At 38.3% G+C, this 17,268-nt stretch overlaps 1 protein-coding gene across 12 annotated transcripts in view; it reads left to right on the top strand.

The window, feature by feature from the left end:
- Positions 1–17,268, top strand: part of GRAMD1C (GRAM domain containing 1C) — an 87,399-nt gene that overhangs the window by 51,123 nt on the left and 19,008 nt on the right. For 9 of the 12 annotated variants that reach the window (XM_014732882.3, XM_023623733.2, XM_023623734.2 and 6 more), the window contains 4 exons: positions 2,919–3,037; positions 5,725–5,857; positions 9,174–9,336; positions 15,750–15,887. In XM_014732882.3, coding sequence (XP_014588368.3) covers positions 2,919–3,037; positions 5,725–5,857; positions 9,174–9,336; positions 15,750–15,887 — 553 coding nt within the window. Of the gene's footprint in view, positions 1–32; positions 403–2,918; positions 3,038–5,724; positions 5,858–9,173; positions 9,337–15,749; positions 15,888–17,268 lie in introns of those variants that run through there. The other 3 variants (XM_070242766.1, XM_023623735.2, XM_014732883.3) reach the window with 2 other exon arrangements.

The following is a 17,268-nucleotide window of genomic DNA, read 5'->3' as shown; positions in this document are numbered from 1 at the left end:
TCTTTAATGAAACGCTGTTTACCTGTCCTCTCCTAGTAGGAGTGGCTTAGGAACCTGTGGAGTGAGGTATACTTCCAGTTCTGCATTCTAACCTGCAACCTTGGAAAGAGTGTGATACTATCAACCAGGAAGTGACAAATAATGTGCTTTAAACTGCAACAGAACTTGTCTTTTATGAGGAAATCGTCTCATAAAACTCGAATATTGAAGCAGTGATTTTACGTAGGTGTCGTTACATATTTGGAACTGCTGCAGTTAAAGACTGCAGCATACTTAGAATACAAAGCTTTCGGGGCAGAAATTGATCTGACTTTAGAGTCTGATCTGACTCCTGCTCGGTTCGTCTTTGTTTTGTTAAAGCCCTCTGCCGGCTGAGATGGGGAGACTCTCTGTCGTCCGCAGGTAGGTGGTCAGCCTTTGCTTAAAATCGAGGTTATTTTTTAAGGTTACTTAGCCCTGGTTCTGCTGCTGATTATTTGAAAGAATTATGAATATCAGTCTGGATATACGTTTTAGTGTTTGAGTGTTCAGCATGGCTGTAAATAACCACATTTTTGTGACTTCTGGTCAACTTTGTGGAAAAAGTCATTTTTAACAAATTAGCAAATCTGTAAGATGGTAAATTAAGTGAGTTCTATTTTGTTTACCATTAACCCTTTTTATATATCTATATATTTTTAACTACTTGATTGAAAAGCATACTGAAATTACCCTATTAACTCCTTGATAATATATGAGAATATGTTTAAAAACATTTATTTATGTAGTCAAATAAAATTGTATTTTTGTTAATATTTTACTTATTAGGTTTCACTTCTTTCACTCTTAGGAAGCTGTGTGAATATTTTTCATTGGTTTATCTACTTGCTTTAGTCTGTTTTTGGAGTAGTTTGATATCTATTATTTCAGAAAAGTTATTATAAAAGGTTAATCTTCCATATATTTATTGAAATAGTGCTTGTTTCTCTCTATAAAGTTAACCATCCATTTATGACACTGAAAGTATTTCAAAGATAATGTATTTGGAAGATTGAGTTAATTATTCATATGAGCTAACTGCTATTGTGGAAAAAGTTCACAAATGGCTCTTCTGGAGTGGGAGTCAGAAAAGGAGGCCTTTAGCATCAAGGACACTGGTTCCTTAACTTTCTCTCCCTCTAGTGATCCTTTTTATTTTTCTTCTCTGGACACTATGCTTCAAAAGACTTTTTTGTCCACCAAATAAGTGGTATATATTAAATAATAAAATGTTAGAATATTATTGTTTATTGGACATACATTATTTCCCTTGAGAGTTTCTTATCAGCCTGAGAGAACCACTCTAGGTTAATATAATTCAGCCCCAAATAAAGAGGCCTGACGTTTTACCTAGCTTGAATAACTTTATTGTAGAGAACTGTTTGGATATTTTTGACTGAAGAACTGATCATAAGATCCGAATTTTCCTCAACTACTCTTGTGAAATCTTAGTAGTCTGGACACAGCAAATTGGGAACTAGCGTTCTAAAGTGCAGAAATTTTGTTGTTAATCTCTTTGAGGTCCCATGAAATATAATGAGGGTCATCTAGAGTAATGTAACAAACAAAGATGTCACAGCTACTAGACAGAAGAAACAAGGAGAAAGAAAAAAGGAAGCGGTATTTGTCGTGGGGACTGTCAGGGAGGAATTCAAGGCAGCTGTAGGTTTTTGCCCCATAAAATCTCTATATTTATCCCTACTGTTTCCCAACTTAAATTTTTTACTCCACTTGGGCTGATAAACTCCTAACTGACTTCAAAACAAATATAACTTATGTTCTTCATGTATTTATTCTGTATTTGTATGTTGGTTTCCCTCTCCCAAAACTTTTTCCTTTCTCCATTTCCCCCATTCATGTCCTTCCTTCAGCTCAGCTGAAGACCCTTCTCCAGTGTGAAGCCTTATCTGAACACCTCAATCCATAGTAATATTTCTTTCCTCTAGACTTTTGTATCATATTGATTCCACCGGCACTTTAGTACATAGTAATATTATAGCTTGTCCTATTGAACTTTACTTAAAAGTCTCCCATGTTTCTTCAGCTGTAAGTTGTTTGAGAGCATCATTATGCGTCATTTTTATCCTCCTTAGCGTCTGGTGCAGTGGTACACACTTGGTAGGTTCTAAGTAAATATCTGTTGAATGAATGAGAGAAATAAAGAATCTTGCCAACAATTGCTTCAGATGTTATGCTGCTTCCTTCTATCTTGCTTAATCATGTAGTTAACCATCTATAAAGTTTCTAGAAATCAGACCATTAGTTATCATACTATTATTGTATTTGTTTTGCTATGTAATGCATGAGTTTTTCGTATTAGATGATTTTAACAGTGATATGATACATACAAAGAAAGAACAAGCTGGACTTTATTGAAAATAAATCAAAGGAAGTATTCTATTCCACCCTCTTGCCTTTTATATTTATAATTTAAAGTTTCCTGATATATAAGTTTTTAAAAATTGTTAAAATATTCAGATACATTATGGATTAAGAGGCTGGTTCTGAATTAGTGATTAGTTCTCTGAATGGTGATCCATGGTCGTGGTAGACTGATTGGGTTGCAGAACTTAAATTGCAGTTAGTAATTGCCAGAAACTATGAACGAATTATTTTATAAAAAAAAATTTTAAATGTTTTACCTTCCGTTTATAGTAGTTATTAATGCACTTTAAAGTCATCATTTTATCTCTTCCTAGTATCAACTCTGTCAGATAAGTTTTGTTAACCCATTTTTACAGATGCAGAAAACTGACGTCTAGCCAAGTCAAATAACTACCAAAGTCACTCACCTAGTAGCTTCCCAATAGGTCATTTTGACTTCAAATTTCATGTTTGCATCACTATATTATCCTATGTTGTATTTCCAAATACTCAGTGTAGTTTTTCTGTCATTTTAGAGCTTGACCAGGCAGGAATTCTGGCAGCTGCTCCAGCAGAACTATGGAACTGAGCTGGGCTTAAACGCTGAGGAGATGGAAAACTTGTCCCTGTCGATTGAGGGTAGTGTGCCGCCAAGGTACGGCAAAATGTTTTGAAATGTCAAGATTTATTAATCATTAATCAAAGTGGAATTATTTTAGACTTTACTAATTCAGAATTTATGTTAATTCACCCTTGGGTGAAATTTGCCTCTTCGTTCTCTGTAGTGGAATGGAGTGGAAGGTGAGGACGGTGAATAGTTTGCTAAATTGGTAAGCAAATATGGGACATAGAAGCAAGTGATAACTTTGTAACTCTGTCCCCTAGGATTTGCTTAAAGCGTGGTTTTAGTAAGCCTTTTTATTAAGGTTCTGGAGAAGTACCTAGTGAAATCTCTCTGTTTATAGATAAGAATAAGGTAAATTAGCTGGTAGATATTTTGAGGGATATAAAGATAATATGACTTTTCCTCAAGATACCCCAGTGTAGTGCTTGACACTCCATAAATATTGAATACATTAATGAAAGGAGCTTATAGTACTGTGGGGAATGCAAATAATTTTAATACAAGATTGAAAATGATAAGGGCCAAAAGGAGCAGTAGATAATGTGTTAAAGACATTCAGAGTAGAGAGAGAGTGTTTTTGAATGATGGGAATTCATTTGGAAGAGTGGACGTTTTTATTAACCTGCACAAATAAAAGTGCATTTTGCCCAATGGTAACTGAGGTCGTAGCAGTAAGAACGACTGAGGATTAACACATTAAAATTCTGTAGCAAACATTATACTAAGTGAAAGAAGCCAGTCACAAAAGACCACACATTGTACGATTGCACTTACATGAAATGGAGTCCAGAATCAGTAAATCTAGAGGCAGAAAGTAGATCAGTAGTTGCCCAGGATTTGGGGGAAGGGAGACTGTGGGGTGATTGCTGATGGCTATGGGGTTTCCTTTTGGCGTGATGAAAATGTTGTAAAATTAGATAGTGGTGATAGCTGCACAACCCCTTAAAGCACTGTGTCATGCACTTTGAATGCGATGAATTTTATGGTATGTGAATTATATCTTAATAAGACTTATTAAAATATTCTATAGCAAATACATCTTGAAATGACAGTCTTTCGAAAGTCTCAATGTGTGTACAAAAGTTTTACTCTGTCTAAGTCTTCTAGTTATGCTGTTTCTATTTGTATTGTTTCAGTTCAGCGTCAGTATTATGCAGTCTTTTTTACAGGGGTGTGCACTCATATTTTATTAGTTTTCTGTAAAGTTAAAAATGTTCATTGTACTGCTCTTCTGGTAAAGTTTGCTAGCCTCTCTCAGGTGCTGGAGCTGAGTAGAAGAGCAATTGATACAATGCTAAGAGCCTTGGATTGTGGTGAAGAAGATCTGGATTCTAGTCTGGACTTTGCCACCAAGTAGCTGAGCAACCTCAAGCAAATCTCCTAGCCTTTCTGATCCTCAGTTTACTCATCTGTGAAATGGGGCAGTTAAACTAGATGATCTCTAAGGTCCCTGCCAACTCAGAAAGTTTCTAGTCTTTGAAGAAGGAAAGAATAAATATTTTTGACGACCTGCTTTATACACTTTAAGGTCCAGCTTTTTGAGGTCACAGGAAAGCTGCTGTTTTCTTCTGGTGATTGAGTGCTGTCTCAGAAAAGGTGTGGCCGGATCCCCATTCCCTCTTCTGCTCCTTTTCCCGTTCTTCCAGTCTCTGAAAGAAGCATATCCCTCTGAAACCTTTATTTCCTCAGCTCTTCCATCTCCTTTCTCTTCATTTTCAATCTCTGCCTCACGCTCCCGTCTTTATTTCTCCACAGTTCACCTCCATCCTTAGGATCCTCAAGTGCAGACAGTCAGCAAGCAGGTAGGCTAGTCTCCAGGAGCCGTTTTTCTTGCTTGGTTTCCTCAGAGCCCTGCCATTCTGCCTGGCCTGGAGTGACTTGGTTGTGGACCCAAGTGCTATCTGGGGGGAGTAGAATAGGGACGAAAAGTTCTGTAGGTTTTCTGTTCCTTCCTCAGGATAATGTGACTTAAGGTGTCAGGCTGCTACTTCATTTTAGAAGAGCTTTAGGTCTATATGTAGCAATGATTACATGAGAAGAATAATTGCTCTATCAGGTCGAGCACCAGAAATTAGATCAGTTGTGCTCCTTTTGTAAGACTTTCCTTTCTTTTTGATCCCTGAGAGAGGAAAAGCAGGTCCCAGACATTTACTGTAGTCTTGTGCCTATGACCATTTGAAAGCTGTTCCATAAACCTTGTGAGGAATGAGAAGAGCAGGAAGGTGGCCACGGACTGATCCATGGGCTCTGTGCTCAGACATCAGATGCTTCCACTTCCGGGAGGGGCTCACCATTTCAGCTGGGACCAAATCAGAAGCAAGGAGATTTAAAACTGCCTTCTGGTGCTGACTGGCATCCACCTCAGACATCCACCCTGTCCCTTTCCAATCTTTGTGGGTGTCCACAACTGAAATTTAAAGAAGCAATATTCATTTTATCAGTTGCTGTTACAGCCACTAGTATTTGGTTAATTTCTTAATGGTTTCTAAAATTATAAAATGTCCTATGAGCATATCTTATTTTCAGAAATAAAGTCAATTTGTATGTAATTTAAGAAGATAGTCTTGTTATAAGTAGAAGCATATTTGTTACATTACAGAAAACCATTTGTTGTCAAAACACTTTATAATGGAAAAGGACCTTAGTGAGGAGACTAAATCACTTATTTGTGTGGAAATGACCTTCTTTATGTTTCTATAATGTTGTGTATGTTACAGAAGTCCAGGAAGAAGCAGCTTGGATGACTGTGGGGAGAGAGACGAAAAATTATCCAAGTCAGTCAGTTTCACCCGTGAATCGATTACTCGGCTTTCAGAAACAGAGTCAGTCGATGGAAATTCACCAAAAGGGGTTAGTGTATGATATCCCTTTTAAAATATATTTGGTGCCGCCGTGTGTTACTCATAATGTGAGATCAAATGAAAAACAGGATACAAAATGTTTAAAAACTGCAGATGTCAGGCTGCTCCCTTTAGGAGAAGAGTTTTAAGTCTATAAGTAGCAGAGGTTATATAGGATAATATGTGGTTCTCTTCAGAGCTGGATACGGTGCAGAGCTCCCAGGCAGTTCCCTGAGCATCAGTGTATGAGGGGGATAGACATCGTTAGAAACATAATAAGATGGAGAAATTCACAGTTAGCAGAATTTTCCCAAAGTAGGTAGTGTGTGTGGTGGAAAGAATCTGTTTCGAGCTGAGAACCCTCAGCAGCATGCTTGAGGAACAGTAGACACTTCTTAAGCTGACTACTAACGCAGGCCTGTCCAGTTAATTACGGGGCTTCATAGTTAGTGTCTTCCTTTATTTTTTCAAGGATAAGCCCATCAATTTTTTTTATTTCAATGAGTTTCTCTCACTTGGAGTCATTATTTTTTTAATGTTCAGTTTGTCCCCTCTGCCAACAGGAGCCCCTTCAGGTTGGCTTCTCTGTCTTTTTGAAATGATCAATAATCTTTGATGGCATCCTTTCTTTCTGATACAACGTGTCCCAGAAACATTTCGTCCACTTTCTGTCCCAGACTTAGTACCAGCCGTTTTCCTGATGAGCCGTATAGTTCTGGTGAAGGATGGAATTGAGAGACCACATTCTGAGTGGTGACTGTTGCTACTGTAGAGCTTTTGTTCTGCTGACTGGGGATGCGAGTCTGGGGCCAAAGCTGAATTTCTTGCTTTAGAGCAGAGCGTTGGCTTCCAAGCCCCCTTCTGCTGCTTGCTAACTCTGTGACCTTAAATTACTTAATTACTTGACCTTTCTATGCCTTTGTTTTCTCAGCTATACGCTAAGGACAGTAATATCCCTTAGGGTTTTTTATAAGGATTAAATGGATTAACATAGGTCAAAGTGCTTCGAACAATCCCTAGCACGTGTTAAGTATTCGATAACCATAAGCTATTACCATTGAAGGTGAATCTGTGTGTGGCCAGCAATGGACCTTTCTACCCTCTCCCATGGAGCTCCCAGCATCTCCTGTGAATAAACGTTGGAAAACATGGAAACAGATATATTTATGTGAAAGGCCACCAAGTTATCAGCTTATTTCAGGCAGCCGCCATGGATCTATGTCAGTCTGATTTTGTGTTGTGGATTTCTTGCAAAACTTATTCATCTTAGAGACCCTTAGGAATTTACTACTGGTGCAAGTGAGGCAATTCTGGAAGCTAATGTGTTTGTATGTTTTCACTAAGAAGACCAAGCCACTCAATTTTGGGGAGGTAACAGGACAAGGAATCTCTTGGAGTCTTTATCCTTTTACAAAAGTCTGACTTTGAGGACTGGGTTCTCAGAACTGCTCTGTTACTTGAGTCCTTCCGACAGCCTCCTTAACAATGCCTCCTGCCTCTGCTCTTGGAATAGTTAACCCGTTGGGTCTTGCTCCTAGTGTAATCCTTAAAGGAAGTCATGTTTTCTCTAAGGAAAGGGAATGGAATGCAGAGGAATAATTGAATGTTTTAAGCTTGATCGTACATTCACTGATGTGTGGTATAGATGCTGTAGAGGACAAGTGATAGAGAAGTTCACTCCTCTTTCTCCTTTTACATTCAAGAGCAGCATGGTGAGATTCTCAGATGTCAACAAATATCATGTCACTTACTTTGTTTCATTTTTACTTCCAACATAGTTGGAAATGACAAAAAGTCCAAAATAACATTTTTCCAAGATGAAATAGGTTTTTCTTAAGTTATAAAATTAATACTCTTTGTAAAAATTCAGGAAATATGGAAAAGTATGCAAATAAATAAAAATTGTCCAGATGTCAACCACTCAAGGATAGTGACTGTTACTTTTCTTATACGTAGCTATATTTTTTATAATAGGGACTCTATCTTAATTAGAAACAACAGGAGAAATTTGTGTGGAAATTACTGTACTTAGCTTCTGTTAAAGAGGCACTAGGTCAGCTAAATAAGCTTGTTGCTTTGTAGTGTGGAATTCCCAATAAGTCAAGTCTTGATTTTTCCGGTAATCTCTGCTTGAAGAATCAGTCCTCTGACGAGGATAGTACAATTCTTTAGTGAATTATGTCCTGGATCCCAGTTGTTATTCTGCTTTCTGAGTGGCTAATGGAAACCGGTATCTCCCCTGGAGCTTTTTCTGCTATTGAGTGCTGCCCAAAGATCTCATGGGGCAGGAAGTGTAAGGATTGCATGTTTGCTTTTTGTTCTTTGATCTGCTCACACGCAGACTATGCAAGAAAGTACTTTGCTGTATAGTTTATATTTTTCACGATGTTCTATTAAGCCTAATTATAATTCTGTTCTACTTGAATACTAACATAGCAATAGCATTCATACTTTAATGCCTAACATTAAATTTATCATAGAAATGACATGTCTTTATTAAATCATTCCCAGAAAGTATCATGTAAAGCATCATATAGTGACTATATTGTAAAGATTTTATTTTTCCTTTTTCTCCCCCAAACCCCCTGGTACATAGTTGTATATTTTTAGTTGTGAGTCCTTCTAGTTGTGGCATGTGGGACACCACCTCAGCATGGCTTGATGATCGGTGCCATGTCTGCACCCAGCATCCAAACTGGCAAAACCCTGGGCCGCCACAGCACAGCACGCAAACTTAACACTCGGCCACTAGGCTGGCCCGTAGTGACTATGTTTTAATGTCCAATCCCTTGGTTCTTTAGCAGCAAAGCCAACTGTGTTCTTACAAGTTTGCTGTGAAATTAATTTTCCCTTTTAATCCTCTCTCTCCCACTGTACTCTTAGTGACTCTTATCTCTCTGTTTTCTTTCCCTTTCCTCTTTAGTTCCAGGTCTTGAGAGACGGGTGAGTTCTCTTCCTTGAGAGGATGGGGCAGGTACTGTCTGGAGAAACTGCTCGGGTCTGACTCCTCTCCCTTGCCCACCCTGAAGAACCCACTGTCCCATTACTTTTGTCCTCCGCCCCCTTTCCCTTCTGCTTAAGTGATTCACATGGTCTTAACTGTCTGTGAGTTCTTTTTATATGATGTTCTTCATAAATTTATTATTCACTACTGTATAGAATGGTATATATTATTTACCAATATTTTATGGACTGAATTGGAAAGGTGATGCAAACATAACAAATTTTTCAAAGAGCAGTATTTCAAAGCGTCTTTATTATTAAAGATCTCACTATAAAATCTTAGCCTATACTCGGTTTTTTAAACTGGATTGTTTGCCTTTTAGGGGTTAGGGAGAGAGGAACTCCAAAGTGAGAAGCAGATCAAAAAGAGTCCCTCACTAACTTCCGAGAAGAGGTTAAGCAGAGTGGCATCGAAGTCACTGGACCTGAATAAAAATGAGTATCTTTCTCTGGACAAAAGCAGCACTTCAGATTCTGTTGATGAAGGTAAAGAATTTGTTATAAATTTTAATAAAATTTCGGTTATGTTTTTTATGTTTATCTTCGTATTAAATGTGTGCAGATTGAGAATTTAGTTGCGTTAGTTACAATCTCACTCTATAAAGAACCAAAAAAAAAGGATGGAAGTTAGTAGAAAATAGAGGAAAGAGGCTGTTAGATCTAACCCGTCTCCACTCTTCAGAAGCCTGGGATTTGAAAATTTCGATGACATTTAGCTTTTAAAATTCAAAGCCTTAAGTCAGTGGAGACGCAGCAGTAGCAATGCAAAAGCAAATCTTAATGAAAATCTGCATAATGTTATATACACTATAATTGTACTACTTTCTTTTAACCAACAAAGGAAAAACAGAGAGAGAGAGAGAGAGAGATGCAAAAGTAGAGAATATAATAAAAATAAAATGCAGTTGCTTAAAGGAAACTTTATAGCAAATCACGTTCTCTCTAATTTCCCTAAATTAGTGCCAATAACCTGGGGCTTGTCATACTCATTAAGTGGGCATTTTAAGGAATCTTTTTTTACCTGTAAGATGATTGACATTGGAGTCACTGAAGTGGGGAGACATTGGGAAAGATCCAGGGTAGTGACTACTTTCACATTTCAGGAAAGGGAACAATGCCAGTGGATTTTTGCTATACCGGCCTTCCTCCCAGCAGTGCTCAGAATATTAGTGATAGGGACGGTGGTTTGGATCTGTAGCACATGATTGTGTTTGCTAGTCTGGTTACTGTTCAGATTAGGCCTGGTTTGGGAACCCCTGAAGTCTTTTACTATAGTGAAAACCAAATCCATGAAAACCAGAACTAAATGCAAGTCAAACCCAAACCAAATCCAAAGCAGATTAGACTTTGGTTTGGGAGCATTGAAGTATCTTTAATGAAAACTAAATCCACGCTCTTAAAAACATAAATACATAAAAATCCACTGGTTGCTAAAAATCATGGAATGCATTAAGAAGACAGTTGTTGAGTTCTTCTGAAAAGATGGTTGAGAAGAAGCTTTTTAAAGGGGTCGAGCCCCATGAATGACTGGACTCTTTAGTGTCCTTCCCTTTCCTGCTTGGGCATGTGGCCAGCGTGGATTAGTTGCCCCCGCCGGGCTGAACCCTGACTTTAGGAAGATCTGCCCTGGCAGCCAGTGCCCAGAGAGGTAAGTGATGCCAAATCAAGGATTTTTTCCCCTCTTTTTCATGTGCTCTTTTATAAGAATGGTCCTTAAAAAGTAGTTTCCGTATTGAGTCCTATAAAATTAACATTAATGATAAGATGCATAAAGGATAACATTAAAACTCAGACAAGCTGTGGGTGTGGTTTCTGTGTTGCATGTGAGTCCTGGTCACCTTTTACTCCTTGCTGGCGCCCCTTGGAAGACCACTCGGCTTTACAGCAGTGAGACCTTCCACATAACATTCAGGCTTCTGTTTCCGGAGGTTTTCTTTAAGGTGTTTGGGATGATGCTTTTTTCTTATTAGATTATCGTTAGATAACAAATCAAGTACTCCTATCACTTTCCCCTAAGCAGGTTCCAAAATCTGGGGTTTATCATCTGCATTAAATTGGTATTATAGTGAGTCTGTTTTTTATTTTCTGAAAGTTGTGAGGTTATAAAGACGCTTGAAGTCAGTGGACTGGGCAGACAATGGGAAAACTCAAAAGAAGTAAACCCTCCCGGAAATTTGGAAACGTGTGTGTAGATTTAGATGGAGCTAGGCACATGGCAGATTATTTTAAATCAAACATTTTATTTAAAGTGATAGTATTTTGATCTACCATTGTGAGCAGGCTGAGTGAGAAAATGAGAGGATTTCTTTTCTCTTTTCTGCCTCCTGCAGACTGTGACCTTTGGGAGGGAGCTGTGCAGTCTTTTGTTGTAGAGACTCCCTCTAGACCCACGTATCCCTGAGAGGAGTCCACAAAGCGGAGCGTCACGAAATTCTCACGGAGGGACCCGAAATCACTTGTAGGGCAGTCCCTTTGATGTGGAGTTTAACTGGAGCCCGGAGAGGGAAAGTTAGCCTAGAATCTGCTTTGACTGGCTTCTTTTTTAATGTTCTAACTCTACGCTAGGCAGGTTAGAACCCACCAAGATTGAAGGATGCCCTTTTTAGGGATATTTCTGTACTTCCAGAAATGGGCTCTGGGCTTCCAACTGCTGAACAAAATGCTAAGCGTTGTGTTTTAATCTGTTAAACCACATTCTTAACTTAAAACTTTGGCATAGAATAATTCACAGAATAAGCTACAGAACTTTGTTTATCTAGAGGGTTGTTGCTGGTAGACTTTCTCAGCTTATTAACAACATTCCTGGTTTGGGGAGGAGTTCAGAGCATCTGAAAAGATGCTGGGAGTTTCCTGGCAAATGAAGATGAGTTGACCCAATGTAGCCACATCCATAAGTACAAGGAAATTATGGCCGTATTTTCAAAGAGAGAATGTTTCTGTTGCTGTCAGGATTTACTTCTTCCACCTGCCCTGCTCTCATGTAGTAGATAGTCTGTAAAACATCTGCCCCAGGAAGTAGAGCCTTGACTGGAAGCTGACAAACTGGCTGTTGGCATGAGACACCTGGGCTGTGTCATGATGACAGAGGTTAAATTTAGTTTTGTATAGCTGGGGTTGGAACTTGATGTGACAGGGTGCCCTCACCACGGTCACTATGCTGAGAATGGAAGCCAAGTCAAGACTAGGCTGGAGGAGGGGCACAAAAGAATGGCAAAATTGGAGTCTGTGGTCTAGGGCTCAGAGAACATGATGAATTAGAGGCAGAGCCGCGCAAAGAGAAACTAGAGTCAGAATTCCAGTGATGCTTATTAATTAATAAAGGTGAAGACAAGCAGACCTCTGGGGAAGGCCAGAGAAAAAGCTGGGAAATAGTCTAGCATGTCAGGGAAGCAGCCACGAGACTAAACCAGGTAACCCTGACACAGTAACCTGAGTCAGGTGTTTGAACAGCTCTTAAGTTGAACTTAGGTTTTCAGGTACAAAGAAAGCCCTCAATCTGAGTCAAGGTGACAGCAAGTCACCAGTTTTTAGTGTATCCTTAGTTACTCAATTAAACTGCAAATCACCTGCTTTTCTTGCATACCTACCTAGTCATTTTTCATATACCCTCAAACACTGTCAACATGTGGTTTCAGTTTTATTCATGTCCATGTCCCTCTCATACTTATTTGTTTCACTTTTCCCACCATTTCCACTAGACACTTTCAAACTGATATGTTTGAAATTGTATTTCTTCTTTATTGAAAATAGTTAGTAACCTGCCCCTAGGTTGAGCAGTGTTCCTTTCCCCATTTAAAATACACCTGCCAGCTCGATATGTTACAGCAATACTGTTGGTGATGTTGCTTGGATAGGAGGGTTTTAAAGTACCATGAGTTTCATAAATAAATAAGCCCAGGTGGAAATAGTTTCTTTTATGTCCTTACTTTCTTGAACAAATTTACATACAAAAGGTGTTACTGTTAATTTCCAGTAGTGATATGACAAATTCTATTTTTATCAGTCATAATAGAGAACAATTTATCTAATAATAGTTTAAATGAAATATGAAAATATTGTATTGAAATACCTATATGAGTGTAACTTATTTCCTTCTTAAATGTGAACAAGAAACTTACTTTTGAAAAATTGTAGTTCCAGGGCTCCTTAGAGAAAGGGCTGCGGTGGGGAGTATACAAAATGAGCCTGGAGCATCTTGCGGTACCAGAAAATAAAGAAGTTCCCCCCAAAAAAAGAGGCATTCAGAAGGACATAGGATCAACCTAGAAGAGCTCCTAATGGCCAAATGAAAAAATTTGAGCAACAAAATAAATAAGGATAGTGTTGGATTATAACCTAAAGTGTAAAATAACTATTCATGGGTCCACATTGATGTAAATGATTAAGTAAACATATAAATGGGGGAGAAAGCACAAGTCTTCCTTAGAGTTCCAAATAATCTGTATAGATGCGCCCCCTTCCAGGAGGTGGAGCTTAATTCTCCTCCCCTTAAGGATGGGATGAACTTAGTGGCTTATTTCTAACAAACAGAATATGGAAAGGGGAAAATAGAAACTTTGCAGTGAAGAAACCTGCCACACACCATCTTAAGCCAGTGATCAAGGTGAGCGTCGTCTTAAATCATGCTGATATGTGGAGCCCCTGAGTGTGAACACTGCTTCACCTTTGTAGTGGTCTCCCCAATATCCATAACCCTAGTCTGATCATGAAAAAACCTCAGATGAACCCAAATTGAGGGACATTCTATAAAATACCTGACCAGTACTTTTCAAGTGTGTAAGACCGTTAAAGAACAAGGAAAGAATGAGAACTGTCCTAGATTGCAGGAGGTATAACAACTAAATGCAACATGGTATTTTGGGTTGGATCCTTGTACAGAAAAGGTCATTACTGGAAAAAATAGGAATAAAGCCTAGTTTAGTTAATTGTACATCTAAAATTATTCCAAAATATAAAAAAATCATGGTTGCAAATTCAAAGTCCATATATAGAAATAGACCCTAAATATTTTTAGCATTTTCAATAGTCACTTATTCACTCAAAAGTAGTTATTTAACGCTTTTTATGTGTCAAGCACGTAATGTGCACAGGTGTTTAAAATCAACATGGTCCCTACTCACGTGCAGGAGAGAGACAATAACTCAGTCAGTAAGCCAATACGGATAGAATTACAAATCGAGAGAAGTTCTGTGAAGGAAGAGAACAGGATCAGTAGAATCACCTGTACTCATTTGCTTTCTTTGTGAATATATGAATTATTTTTACAACGAACATATATTACTTCTATGTCAGAAAAAAGCTATTTCTTCAGGCTAATTGGGAAGTTCCCTCACAAAACCTTAGCAAACTGCCTCGTTTTCAGTGATTCATTTCTGTGCTGAGGGAGCCATTACTTGAAATTGCAGCTAGTAGCCTTTGCCTGCGTCGAGTGTTGTGGCAGGGAGAAGGTAAATCCGGATCTCCCTGACATCCCTGAGTTCTCTGCACCTGTGACGACAGAGAGACACAAGTCATTGAATGAGGAGAACGCCACAGGTGGGTGAGGGCAGAGCTGGGAGAGGGCTCTCATTCTGGGCCCCGCCTCGTGCTCTACCAGACCGCCTCCCCTGGCTTGCTGTTGACAGACGCGCCACACAGATGACGCTGAGAGCTTGAGTCCCGAGATGTGGGAGCTTCTGTTACAGTTTCGTTCTGAATTGATGGGGCATAATCCTTGAAATACTCCCAGTCCTAGAATCATTAAAATTTCATATTGGATTGCTTTATGCTATTTCCTTTACTTTCCCAGGCTCCTATTCCTACCTGGCTGTTTTTCCCTACTTTCTTTTTGATTCTTCTAAGTTAAACTCCTGGCAGCATAAAACAGAGATAAAATCTGTGTGCTCTGGAGCTGCGGTGATTTCAGAGTCGGATTCAGTCACTCACTAAGCCTGGAGCTTTGGCAATCCTCTCGTGCCTCAGTTTCCTCATCTAGACAGTGGAGATGTTGATGACAATACCACTTACTTCCTGGGATTGCTGTGACGATACGATGAGTTAATACTGGCAAGGTGCACAAGCACAGTGCCTCACCTAGAGTAAGCACCGTGTAGGCGTGGGCTACTTTGTGTAATGTTTCTAGGCAGAGTGAGCAGAGGTGAGCAGGTATTGCTGTTTCATTTGCTACCAGTAGTTTTCAATGTTATCATCATTATCAGGTTCCCAGAAAAATGAAATATACCATTGGGCATTATTTAGCTTTCAAGAATACTTTTCAGAAGGATTTCTTAAACGTGTAGTTTGAGAACAGGTTGTGAATACAGTGATACTTGTCTTGGAGGAGTCAGCTTTAAGTCAAGTTTGAAACGTTGTTCAGGCGCAAGGGAGTGAGTACAGCCATGAGTGGGGCCATTGATGACTTCCTTACTGAATGTTGGAGCGTTTGGAAATAGGACCTGCTAATTGCTGTGGCAGATACCCCGCTATGCATCTCAGTATTGCCCTTATCACTTTTGAAATATTCTTTTGGGTGATATATTATGGCAGTCTGATATCATTCAAGTTAAATATTTCTATATCTTTTGGATTATAAGTGAAATATTGATCATATGTAGTTTAATTAACTATATATTATGGGTATATATTGGATTAACTATATATGTTAATATATAGTTAAAATATATGGATTAACTATATATTCTGGATATATATATGGATACATATAGTATTTAAGTATATTATAATAGTATTTAAGTATATAATTCCAATTTAGAGTTTTAATAGTGTCCTGGAATGTGCTGATCATTGTAATCACCTTTAAAAACCATTTCGTGCCAAGTACAAGTAAACAGAACAAAACCTTGAAATGACCTTCCCTTAGTTTCTTCCCTTTTGGTTTTGTGTTTTTTTTGTTTCCCCAGAAAATATTACTGAGAAAGATCTTCATGGAAGACTTTTTATCAACCGTGTGTTTCATATCAGCGCTGAGAAAATGTTTGAATTGCTCTTCACCAGTTCACGCTTTATGCAGAGATTTGCCAATTCTAGAAATATAATAGGTTGGTCTTTGTTCCTATCTAATGATAAGTTTGGGAGAATTTTATTATCCTTAGAGGATTGAACCTATATAAATTGATTTTTGTTGTTGGGGGGAAAAATTAGGCAGGCTTTGATTTTACTCGCTGGTATATAAACTAGTATTTAAGTGTCTAGGTTAAATTCACATGTAAAGAGTACAACTGTTGAATTAGTCAGATCCTACCTATGATTAAGTTCAGACCATTTGAAAATTAGAACTCTGTTTACTTATAAATGTAGCAGTTCAGTTGGGTTGAACCCGTTTAAAAGGGTTCCAGTGTGGAAAAACTGGATGCTCGTAGAGTGTGAATTGGTACAATCACTTTACAAAATGGTTTGCCAGAATCTACTAAAGCTGAACGTAAGCATTCTCTGTGACTCATCAGTTCTACTACTAGGCTTGTATCCTTCAGAAATGGGGACTTTTTACTCTGAATGACACGTACTGCAGTGTTCATAGCAGCATTGTTTATGATGGCCCCCAACTCAGAACAGCCCAAACATCCACCAGTAGTAGAATGGATGAACAAACTGTGTGTGGGCACACCAAAGAATACTATACAGCAAGGAAAAAGCAAACTGCTGCTTTTTTTCTTTTTTTTTTTTGCAAGCCATTGAGTAAATCTCACAAATATAACGTTAAGCAAAAGAAGCCTGATGCAGAAGAGTATGTACTATGATTTCTTTATTTAAATAAAAAACAGGCACAACTAACTTATGGACATAAAATCAGCATAGTGGTTCCCACTGTGGAGAGTTGGGTGGCTCAGGGCTGGGGGGCTTCTGGGATGCTGGCGAAGTTCTCTGTCTTGGTCTGGGGAGTCGTGCACACGGGTGTTTTCTTTGTGAAAATTTGTGGAGCTATATGCTTGAGATTGCAGTGTCTGTGGTGTCCCTCAGAGAAAACACCAAAAAGTTCCATTTAGGAAATGAGTTAGACTCGTAAAAAGGATTTCACTGATTATGTGTTAAAAGTTCTATTTTGGTAAACATCTCAAATAAGCTTATAGTTAGTTTGAAATGGAATTTATCCTAAATATTTCAAGATACTTTATAAACTTTGGGAGCACGTGGTTTAGCTTTCTGTATAAGGTTAGAAAACAGCAGCAGCAGAGATTCACGTGAGGTGAGTCATTGGACGTAGTCAAAGAGAAATTATTCTACAGTTTAAATACAGTTTATAATCTAGCCATTATATTGACCATTAGATGTTATTCTTTTATTAAAAAGTGTTATGTAAACATAATTACATATTCATAGGTTATATCATTGATGTGGATTCTAGATACAAAAAATAATTTTTTTCTTACTATCATATTAGAGTAGAAGAGTGATTTCTAATTAATATCTATTAATTGAGTC

Source organism: Equus caballus, chromosome 19 (assembly GCF_041296265.1).
Source record: "Equus caballus isolate H_3958 breed thoroughbred chromosome 19, TB-T2T, whole genome shotgun sequence".
In the NCBI taxonomy this organism is placed as follows: Eukaryota; Metazoa; Chordata; class Mammalia; order Perissodactyla; family Equidae; genus Equus; species Equus caballus.
This window is presented reverse-complemented; position numbering and strand designations above follow the sequence as displayed.